The 11,995-nt window shown below is 45.7% G+C and overlaps 1 protein-coding gene across 1 annotated transcript in view; it reads right to left on the bottom strand.

Annotated features, from left to right (window-relative positions):
• Positions 1–5,604: 5,604 nt before the first annotated feature.
• The window catches only part of Fam151b (family with sequence similarity 151 member B), a 64,247-nt gene continuing 57,856 nt past the window's right edge, over positions 5,605–11,995 (bottom strand). Inside the window, exon 6 of the mRNA XM_040728989.1 lies at positions 5,605–5,672. Within this exon, the coding sequence (XP_040584923.1) occupies positions 5,660–5,672 (13 nt within the window). The 3' untranslated portion in view covers positions 5,605–5,659. The remainder of the gene's footprint in view (positions 5,673–11,995) is intronic.

Below are 11,995 nucleotides of genomic sequence, written 5' to 3'. Positions count from 1 at the left end.
GTTCATATATCTGCTACTGAGATTTGTATAAACTTCAAGCTGAAGGAATGACTTCCCCGAATGGCCAGATCACAAGACTCTCCACGGATGTACCCAGTTGCAACCCGAGTAGAGGGAGAGGTCAAAGTTCCCCAAGATTCAGTTAAGTTCTTGCAAGTTTTAGGGGAAAAAAAAGATGTTCCTCCATAGTTAGAAAGGAGTGAGGCTGGAGGGATGACTCACTGAGAAAGGTCATTGCCATGTAAGCGTGAAGACCCGAGCTCGAAACACCCTTGTAAAAAGAAGCCATGCATGGTAGTGTGCAGCTTCAATCCCAGCACTAGGGAGACAGAGAAAGAGACAGGGACATCTCTAGAGCTCCCTGGTCAGCCAGCCTAGCCAAATTGGTGACTCCAGGTTCAGTGAGAGACCTGTCTCAGAGAGAGGGGGAGGGAAAGAGAGGAAGGGAGGGAGGGAGGATGGAAGGAGAGAGAGGGAGAGAGACAGGGAGGGAGGGAGAGAGACAGGGAGGGAGGGAGGGAGGAAGACTGATTGAGGATATCTGAGGCCAACCTCTGACCTCACACGCTGATGCACACATGCGTGTAGGTACCTTCACACACACAGGTGCGCGCGCGCGCACACACACACACACACACACACACACACACCACCACACACACACACACACATACAGGGATGGTTGTGAATGCTAAGTCTCTTATCCACACATGTATGGAGACAAATAGAGGAATTACAGTCGTCCCTGCCTTTGATGCTACTCTGCTTCCCGACCCTGCTCCCCAGATGTTTTTCAACATCTTCTCAGCCTTGAGAGGCTGCACTCTGACCCCAGGACCTCTTTCTGTGACTTCCTTGGCCTCCCGTTTTGTTTTGTTTTGTTTTTTTCTGATGCTAAGAACTGAATCTGGGGACTCATGCATGCAGGAAGATGCTGTACCAATGAGTTATGTTTTAGTCACCCTTTTTAATTTTTGAGATGGTCTCACTAAATTGTCCAGGCTGGCCCACTTGTAATTCTCCTGCCTCAGCCTCCAAAGCAGCTGGGGTTTTATACAGATCTGTGCTTCCTGGCTGACCAGACACTCATGATCTCATTTCTGCTGATCAGGAAGTGTTCTCGTCCCTCACCTCCCTCCATTTCCCACCTGCCTTTCCTTGCCACCTGCTTCCCACAAGTGACAATCTGTTCTTCCACAGGTTAGCTGTGCAATTTGGTACGGATCATTTAGCAAGTCCAGTTTTCCTGTTTGTAAAATGGGATATTTAGATGAAATTTTCTTCAAAGGCCTCTTTGAATTAGAACTGCCACAGCCTTGCTTTCTCTCTGACCTGGGAGACTGCAGCCTGCCCCTGACTAGCCCTTGGTCCACAGAAGGACGGGCAGGTAGTGTTGAATGTGCTGAACAATCATGTACTTTGATGTCACTTGGAGTCTTGCAGTAACTGCACTGTTTAAGATGAACCCTTCCTGGCTCCGTTAGCTTCTTTTTTTGTCACTGTGGAAAAACACCTGAAAGAAAAAAGGCATGGTTTATTCTGACTCACGCGGTTCGGAGGATATAGCTCACCATGGAGGCTGGAGCTTCTCACAGCTGTAACAGCCAGAGTCAGGTGGCTAGCTATAGTCAGGTGGCCTTAGCAGCCAGGGAGCCAAGAGAGCTCAGTTGAGGAGAGTCCGGCCAGGCTATAGGCCTTAGAACCTATTCCCCAAAGATCCACTTTCTCCACAGTCTTCCAAAACAGTGTCACTAGATGATGACCAGGTAGTGAAGCACATGAGCCTGAAAGATAGTATCATTCAAACCATAGGAATAGTCTAGAACTGAACCAGATCTAGAATCAAGTTTTCTTCTCACATAATAGATAGGAATAGTCTAGAACTGAACCAGATCTAGAATCAAGTTTTCTTCTCACATAATAGATAGGAATAGTCTAGAACTGAACCAGATCTAGAATCAAGTTTTCTTCTCACATAATAGATAGGAATAGTCTAGAACTGAACCAGATCTAGAATCAAGTTTTCTTCTCACATAATAGATAGGAATAGTCTAGAACTGAACCAGATCTAGAATCAAGTTTTCTTCTCACATAATAGATAGGAATAGTCTAGAACTGAACCAGATCTAGAATCAAGTTTTCTTCTCACATAATAGATAGGAATAGTCTAGAACTGAACCAGATCTAGAATCAAGTTTTCTTCTCACATAATAGATAGCACACATTATGTTCTTGTATAGAGTGTGATCTAGGTATTGTTTCTCCAAATGGAGAAGCCAACACTGGATAACTTTAATAGAAAGGGAGGGAGGGAGACATGGAGGGAGGGAGGGAGGTAAGAAGGGAAGGAGGGGAGAAGAGTGAGAATTATTGGAACAATACCAGCGCCTCAAAAAATCCTTGGTGAACTAGAGAACTAGCCTCAGGAACTAGAGAATTAGCCCAGGCGCTTGCAACATTGACATACAGTTTGTACCAGAGGCACAGCCATCATGGAGTGCCATCTCCAGACCTGGACAGTCACCACCATGCATGAAGTCTCAGATCCATGCAGCCAATCCTAGTGATTTCTGGCCACCTAGGTCTTTTGGACCACTTGCTGGAGATCTAAGAGTCCAGGAAGAGGCATCTAATTGCTTTGGTCCCAGGATCTTGAGATGGAATGGTGTTGTCCCTGCTCCAGCTCCAGGATCAGGAAGGTGAAACTGGAAATGCATGCTAGCTTTTCTCACTTAGCAAAAACCCACAGGTGACATAAAAGACACATTGACTCGAGAACAGCATGGCAGATTTATTTAGTCAAAGTTCTACCTGACACAAGCACCTTAGGGGAATTGTCTCGCCAGAATTTTTCTGGAAGAATCAACAGGCTTGTAACTATAAATAGACTAGATAAACAAGAAGACTGGTCCTGCAGCACAAATGTGACAATAGGAGTTGGGATCCCCAGGACCCACATAAAGCACTGTGGGGGCAGAATGTCATGGTCACTTGTAATTTCAGTCTCAGATGGTAGAGAAGGGGGAGTCCCCAGAACAAGCAGGCTAGCAAGACTAGACATGTCGCCAAGCTCTGGGTTATACTGAGAGACTCTGCCTCAATGAGTAAGTGGAAGAATGATGGAGGACAATCCCTTCAACCTGGACTGCCACATGGACACACATGCACAATGCAACCGTGCATCCACACACGCGCACACACGCACACACGCACACGTGCACACACACGTAAATGGAAAAAGAAAGAAAGAGCTAAAACCTACCAGGAATCAACTGGTCTACTTATACAGATCCTTTTTGGCCTCTCTGTGTGCTTCCCTCTCTCCTGGGCATGGGGCTGGCAGGATCTGTATGGGGTGAGGGTCTTCAGAGAAGTGAACAGCCTTCCTGGGTTTTATGGCTTGGTTTGGTGGAAAGGGGTTCTAGTTTCTCTTAATTGTTTTTAAAAAATTATTAATTTATTTTTTACATTTTAGTCCCAGTTTCTCCTGCGTCCTCTCTTCTCAATTCCCCCTTCCTCCAACACCTCCCATCTGCTCCTCCGAGAGAGTAAGGCCTCCCCTAGGAAATCTACTGAGTCTGTCCCATCATCTCATCGAGGCAGGACCAAGGCACCTCCCCACCTCCACAGCCCTGTGTCTAGACTGAATAAGGTATCTCTCCATATAGAATGGACTCCACTAAGTCAGTTTGTGCATTAGAGTTAGATCTTGGACCCACTGCCAGTGGCCTCATATACTGTCCCAGTCACACCATTGTCACCTATATTAAGGGAGTCTAGTTTGGTCTTAAGCAGGTTCCCCATTTGTCAGACTGGAGTCAATGATCTCTCACTAGCATAGGTCAGCTGATTCTGTGGGTTTCCCCATCATGGTCTTGACTCATATTATCGCTCCTCCCTCACTTCAATTATGCTCCATGAGCTTGCCAATGGTTAGTTGTGGATTTCTGCATCTACTTCCATCTGTTTCTGGAAGAGGGTTCTAGCTTCTCTGGGGTTGTGGATTATAGACTGGGTATTTTTTGCTTTATGTCTGATATATACCTATGAGTGAGTACATACTACATTTGTCTTTCTGGGCCTGGGTTACCCCATTCAGGATGTTTTTTTCTAGTTCTGTCCATTTGCCTGCTAATTTTAGGACGTCGTCATTGTTTCTTACTGCTGAGTAGTACTGCATTGTGTAAATATACCACATTTTCTTTATCCATTCTTTGATTGAGGGGCATCTAGGTTGTTTCAGAGTTCTGACTATTATGAATAATGTTGCTATGAACATAGTTGAGAAATGTCCTTGTGGTGTGAGTGTGCCTCCTTTGGGTATATGCCCAAAAGTGGTATTGCAGAGTCTTGAGGTAGGTTAATTCTTAATTTTCTGAGAAATCGCCATACTAATTTCCACAGAGGCTACAAGAGTTTGTACCCCCACCAGCAGTACAGGAGTGTTTCCCTTTCTCCACATCCTCTCCAGCATAAGCTGTCATCAGTGTTTTTGATCTTAGCCATTCTGATCAGCATAAGATGGTATCTCAGGGTTGTTTTGTTAATCATCTTGAGAAAAAGGAATTCTGGTTTCTGTGACCGGCTCTGGGCAAGAGAGAAGAGGGAGAAAGGGGGAGGAAGGTGTGCCTTGAAGGCCTTGTGTTCTCCCTTAGCTCAAAGCACTCACCACAAAAAACCACCAGCCTTTGGAGGAGCATGCTTTTGCAGACGCAAGATCCTGGCTTCCTATCATCCTGAATTTGCCAAAATAGCAAAGATGTTTGGGTGCTGGACAGCCAAAAATGACAGCTGCTCACTTCACAGCTTCCTCACTTACGATTACAAGCTCCACTCATCATAAAGCTTTAATTGCATCGTGAGTGGGCTTACGGCTGAGCGGTTATCTTCCAATCCCTTCGTCCCATCACTGATTCATACAAATCACTAGGTGCTCCGGTTAATGAAAACATATTCATCAGTACAGTGACTAATTTATCAGGCCAGCATTTACATGGCTCCTCTGCATGGCAAAAATGAATATTAAGAATGAATAGTGAGTCACCAGAGGTGGGGGACATCTTCTGAGCACAGGGTGCCCTTGTCTTTCCTGGTACTCAATCCCGGCTGGAGATTCTGAACAAAGCTGAGGTTATTTTTCCCCTCGACAGTGCATTGTGGGTTAGAGATCTGTAAGCGGCTTATCTTGATTGGCAGTTTGATTGGTTCTAGGATGTACTAAGAGACATGCCTCATTGGCATTTCCAGAAAGAATTAACTGAGGGGGAAGCTCCCCCGCCCTGAGAATGGGCAGCATCATGTGGTGGGGTGCAGATACGTAAAGTGGTCCTAGTGAGAAGCCGCATGGCCTGCCTGCCTTCACTCCTTGCTGCTGAGTGTGTTATCCCATCTATCCCGTTGCCGCTGCGATCCTTCCTTGACCACAGAACCCAGCTTCCCCAGGCTCCAGCGTGGACTGAACAGTGCCTGTCCAGAAATCCCCAACTGAGGCATCCGAATGGAACTCAGCTGAATGGAACTCAGCTGATAGGGAGCGGTCAGCGACAAACTTTATTTTCCTGTAAAGTGACAAAAATAGTAAGTAGTTTGCCCTAGACATAGTGGGTGATACACATGTAATCTCAGCATTTGTCAGAGTGAGGCAGAGTTCGATGCTGGGCTATGTAGATAGTCTAAAAAAAAGGGAAGAAATAAAAAAGAAAAAAGAACTTGTTACTTAACTCTGCACAATGGTGTAAAAGAAACAATAAGCATTATGTAACCTAGTGGGTACTGGCTGTTTCAGTTTACTAACAGGCACTGAGATTTTAATTTTTCAAAAATTTCATGTGCCATATTACCCTTATTTTTATTCTCCCCCAATCATTTAAAGATGCAAATGCATGCTTGGTGATGGGCCTTACAAAACCAACCTGGACTAACCTTGGCTTATGGGTTAATCTTGGCTCATGGGCTAACCTTGGCTCATAGACTAAGGTTTGCTAATCTCTGTCAGACAGCCATTTTTTTTGCAGAGAAGAATCCCCAACTTTGGATCTTTTATTTACTCCTTTTGTATATTTGATGCAATTTATAACCACAAGAACCTACTATATGACAGCACTGTGCCAGATGACAGAAACAGCTAAGCCCCGATTCCTGTGATCTGGACTTACAGAACTTCAGTACAGGACTGGTGGTGACAAGCTCCTTAAGGCATGAGCACACTGCAGTGGCAGCCTCTGGGTTAGGAGACAAGGATACATGACACCTGGTATCTGGAAGGTATGAAGCATGTCAAATAAATACTGCCTACACCTAGGAATCAGTGACATCGAGTCTGCCTACAGCCTAGGATGAATGACACAGGGTCATAGGATGGCTGGAAATGTCTGGCCCAGCTGTAGCAGGGCTCTCTAGGATTAATTCCAGTGCGGTGGGCAACTGAGACCACGGGGGTAAGAAGTGAGCAGTACCAATGACACAGGTTTCTCCTCATCCTTACTGCACAGTGTTATGCATAGCGTTTTCACACAAGCATATAATGTGCTTGGAGCACCTTGCTTCATATCCCACCACTTCCTCTATCTCCGGCGTCCCCTCACCCCGCCTCGCTCCGTGCACCTTTGCTCCTCCTGCGTGTCCCCCCCTGCCTCGCTCCGTGCACCTTTGCTCCCCAGTTTTGTTTCTGCTTTGATGTCATCAGTGCATAAAAGATTTTGTGCAATGCATCACTTCCTGAATGGCTCAGTTTGGAAATCGCTAAAAGGTAACTTCTGGAACATTTGGGGTCATTTCGGTTTTCTCATTTACCAAACAATCCACCTGGGGGAAGATAATGGAGTTCAAGCACTTCTAAGAGGGGAATGTGCCACAGTATGCTCCAGACAGGGGAGTCAATGCTTCCCAGAGCCATGGCTTACAAAATGGGTTATCACATGACAGCAAGAATAAAATAACCATCTCAAATATTCATGAGATGTGGGACTCCTAACCATCTCACAATGCCTCCCTCGGTCTACATTAAATAAGAAACCTCCATTTTGTGCTTTGGGAGAAAAATGACTGAAGATTATACATTTGGCCTTGAAGTGGAAGTCTTTTTGAAAATCATGAATAGGAAAATAATAAATCGCTCATTTCAACATAAAATATAAGAGACAAGGACATCTACTCGTGCTCCAAGGACGGACATTGAATTTTCCATCAGGTAGTTGCGGAACGCTGTGCCACTCAATCAAAGATTCAGGATGCATTGCTCAGAGTGCATTATATTAAGAGATAGCATCTTGGAACACAGGATGCTCGGGAAATGGGAGGGACATTAATCTGCATTCAGCGATCATCTCCTGCACGCGGACACAGGAGCCTGATGGGAGATGAGCCATCCAGATGCCCACACCCAGGGGAGCTGTATTGGGCCGCAGCCCCGCGTCATTCAGCCGTGCACCAGGCTGCTCGCTCCTCTTCCGGCTCTCTCCTTCTGCTGGCCATAGGATTAGGAGATAAGGGACTCTAGGGCGGGTCAAGATGCACAAACTGCCCCGTGCTAGATCAGAGCGTCAAATTACTGTTCACCATCGTCTCTGGAGTAAGCACTACATTTACGTGGCTCGAACCTCAACAAATGTAACAAAACAAAACAAAACACGCCCCCTTCCTTCACCATCTCCCTTGCCCTCAGTTCCCATCTCCATATAGAATTTGTAATTAAAATTTCTATGTGTCTTTCCAGAAATACTTCATGCGTGTTATAAGCAAATGTGCTTTTAAAGATACTATTTTAAATTATGAAAATGGTTATATTAGTTGAGATCAAAGAATAGAATGGGAAGTTCCAGGATTTAAGGCCTCGTATGAAAATATAAAGCTCTTTCTCCAAGTCTAGGATAGGTGGACTAGATCGGCGCTCAGCTCCATACATTGAAGCCATCCAGGAGTCAGACTTCTCTGACAGCTCTGCCATTGTCACAGAGAAGTCTCTGTCACACTGCTCACACTGTCAGAGGAGCCCAGGGGAAAAGGTGCAAGATCTCCCTAGACACAGTCATCTACAGATAAAACCTTAGTCACAGGGCACATTGGTGTTAGGGAAGCTGGGAGATACAGTCGTAGCCCAGCTTCCTGTCTGTCCCTGCTCTCACTACCACCACAAAGAGGTTGCTTAGCCCCAGACCAAGACAAGGAGGGAATCAGTTCCAGGCTTTCGGCACATGCTATATCACCTGAAAGCCCCAACCCTGCTCCGCATCCCCACAAGTACAGCATATATCAGATTACAGTGTTTATAGGGGCACTCTTACGGAAGAGAGGCACAGTTGGAACAACCATGCTTGGGGACCAGTCCTACTTACCACAGAACCATGGATACAGGCTCCCTTTTATAGATGGGCTTAACAAATACATATTTAAGTGCTATTCTGCTTTGTGAAAATAACCTCGCCAATATTTAAGACTACTACAAACCTGTGAGGTTCATTGTCCGTGTGGTTAAACAGCAAAGAGTGGTTAGACAGTTGTCCTACGTCACAGAGGGGGACATATGCTATTCTTGGTTAAATAGTTGTCCTGGGTCTCAGGGGAGACATGCAATTCTGCCCTTTGTCCTGACGGACCCTGATTGCATGGACATTTCGATGAGATAAGGAAAGGAAGGGGAAAGACAACAAGTTTTGCTTCTGTTAAAGGTAGAGACAACTGCCTGTGATCCAGTTCAGCACAGTGCCTGTGAGTAGAAGCTAGAAGTCAGGCAGGAACCAAGGAAATGTATTGCTTTTCTAATTAAACAAAGGACACATAGTTGGCATTCATTTTCCTCATTTTGGCCCTTCAGTCCTGCACTGTGGATATGACATCAAGAAACTAAGCAGCCATATTGTGAACATGAGACCAAAGCTACTACATATGACTGAAAAAGAAGCCAGCTGCCTCCTCCCTGTATTTACGAGGGGGAAATGTAGGCATACTAAATTTAAACACTAAAATTGGCCCAATTTTATTTTAACTGATTCTGCTCTTGGACATTCCAGAATTCATAGGACAGTTGCCCTTGTTCAGAGGGTTCCTCTTCAGGGGTCTCCTCTCCTTCCTTAGGCCTGCTTGTCCTGTCCAAAGCTGTCCCAATGCGTCAGGCCCAGAACCAACTTCTCTATCCTGATGCACAACAGGCAACTTTGTCTCTTGGTCCCAGGACAGGACTTTCACCCAGCCACTGACATCTGTGAGACTGGATAGCCTCATCTCATCACCTCTACTAAGCTTTTATAAAGACCAAGAAACAAAGCATTGGCATCCTAACTTTGGTAAATCATAGCCTTTTAATAAAGTCAAATGGGCCAATGTACTCTAAGAAAAAAATATGGGCCTCTCAATTCTAATGGGCAGTTTTCAAGCCCTAAGAACCATAATGCTCACCTGCTGGGCAACACTCAGTTACAGAGGCCCAGCTCCCCACCCCCACCATGCCCAGAGAAATACCCAATCTGAACAATCCTTGGTCCATGGAGCAAAGGATTAGCCATAGAATTTGTATCTCATTGCTTTTTGGAAAACCGCAAAGGCTATTATGAGGCCAGTTTTTCTGGGCACCTTTTCTTTCCCATGACAAAGAGTTGTGGGCAGTTTCAGCAGAATACTAAAGCTGTGGTTTGGGGAGACAGAGCACATACTGGATTGGGGTTCATGGTGGGTGCATGGAATCAGTGCCAGGCATGGAATCCAAGAACTTACGAATGCCTGGTAGATGCTTTGTTACCGAGATAAATCCCCCACCCGGGCTCTGGCTTCAAGCATGATCTTTGGAAGGAGGCATTAGCTCTCTGCTAATTTTTGTAGCACTTTTATTCCATTTGTTTTCTGCTTGCTTGCTTTGGGGTTTTTGTTATGTTAGAGACAGTCTTGTTGTGTAGCCTAGACTGACCACAAGCCTGTGGTAGTCCTTTCGTCAGCAGACCGAAATTCCCAATTTATCTCAGAAGACAGAAAACAGACTGAGGGATGTATGATAAAGACATTCATCTGCCTTTACTTCTCTTAAAACCTATTTTGAACGGCATAAAACCATGTAGACCAGGAGTCTTGTGTTCTACATGGTCCGACTTTGTCACTTACAATGTAGGGTGCTTTCAGTAAGATTTGTAGACCTCGCCCCGTTCCACCTCCTCTGCTCTCCCTTCCTCGGGTCTTGGGGAGCCTCCTTACCAGGTGGGGTGACACAGAGTCACAGAGCTCTCCCTGCCCCTGGCTCCCCTCTTAAGTGTACCTTGCTGTTGGTCTTGCTAGCAAATGTAGTGCAACATCCACCTGATCTCCTCTCAGATATGGTTGCTGTGTTTGGATGAGCTTAATCTAGAAACTCAAGCTGTGTCTTGGGCCCCTCTTTGGGGACCAGCATTACAGAGGTCTTCCCTTCCTGTCCTTACCTCACCTTTGCTACTATAGTAAGTCAACCCTCATGAGTCCTCCATGAGTCCTGAAACATTAGTTCCAAGAGCTGGAGGATGAGGAGGGACACAGCCTGAAGCAGGGACACTTTCCACTGACCACAGGACCTTGCCCAAGTACACATGGAATGTGTTAGCCACTGTCTCCTTTCTGTCCCTAGCCCCAGTTGATAAACACATTGCCCTAGCAAAAATACCACAGACTGGGGAACTTGGGGACAATTGAAAAGGGCTTTTCAGGGTTTTGGATACTGGGAAGTACAAAGGTTCAGCATCTGGACAGGGCTGCTGCTGTGGTTTCATATGATTCTGCTGCAGCACCCTTTTGAGAGAATCAACACTGCTCTTGATGTGGTGGAGGGTGCAGACACCAACCCGCCTCCTGCAGGCCCTTTCTCAAGGGCTCTAATCCATCCTGAGGGCCATACTCTCAGGACTCATTACCTCCCCAACATCCCCTCTCTAAATAGTACCATAATGCATTTGCATTTCCATATATCACTGGAAGGGTACATATATATATATATACATATATATGTATATGTATATATCCAAACCACAGCATCCCATAAATCAGATAAGGCAGGCCTGCCTTCTATAGTCTTTCCCTTACCTTTGGTGTTTCTAGCCCAAAGCAGCCTGGACTCTCACCCTATGAATGCTCCTGGGAGTGGTGGGCACAAGTAACTTCCCATCATCCCTCTCTCCTGACCTGGCCCAGCACCAGGTCACCAGGAAATCCTCCAGGTTTCATCCCCACCCCCAATCGTCTCTCGTCTCTAGCTAACATCTCCCAATACTTCCGTGGTGGGTGTAGCAAGCCAGATGATAGCCTGCCAAGGAAGTTCACAGCCTCATTTCTGGAGCCTAGGAATATGCTACGTTGTGTGCTAAAAGGAACTTTGTAGGTGTGATTAAATTAAGCATCCTGAAGTGACAGATTATCCAAGTGAGCCCAGTGCAATTACAAAGGTAATCACCAAGGGTGAGGCAGGGAGGTCAGAGAGGGAGAAAGAAGCAGAGGGGCAGAGGGAGAAAAAGACAAGCTAGGGGAGAGGAGTGAGAGACAGACAGACAGACAGACAGACAGACAGACAGACACGAACCAAGGTATTCGAGGCAGTTTTTGAAAGTCACAACAGGCAGGGAAAACAGACTCTCTGCCTCAGGCCCTTCAGAATGAACACAATCCCACAACTGGTTATTTTAGTCACATTAAAGCCAGGTTTGGACTTCTGACCGCCAGAACTGTAGACGAGTAAATAAATCTGCACTATTGTTTAATGATTTATTTATTTACTACCTATACAGTGTTATGCCTCTATGCCAGAAGAGGACACCGGATTGAATTGTAGATGGTTGTCAGCCACCATGTGGTTGCTGGGAATTGAACTCAGGACCCCTGGAAGAGCAGCCAGTGCTCTTAACCTCTGAGACACCTCTCCAACCCAAATCTGCACTATTTTAAGATACCGATGTGATTTTTTTTTGTGAAGACAATAAGGAACTAACAAAGTGAAGTGAAAACTGGATCAACTCTGAAGTTTGCTAATATCTACAGAAGCTGGACACAT

This window comes from Mesocricetus auratus, unplaced genomic scaffold (genome assembly GCF_017639785.1).
Source record: "Mesocricetus auratus isolate SY011 unplaced genomic scaffold, BCM_Maur_2.0 Super-Scaffold_100020, whole genome shotgun sequence".
NCBI lineage: Eukaryota > Metazoa > Chordata > Mammalia > Rodentia > Cricetidae > Mesocricetus > Mesocricetus auratus.
Note: the sequence above shows the minus strand (reverse complement) of the source record. Positions and strands in the feature narration are given on the sequence as shown.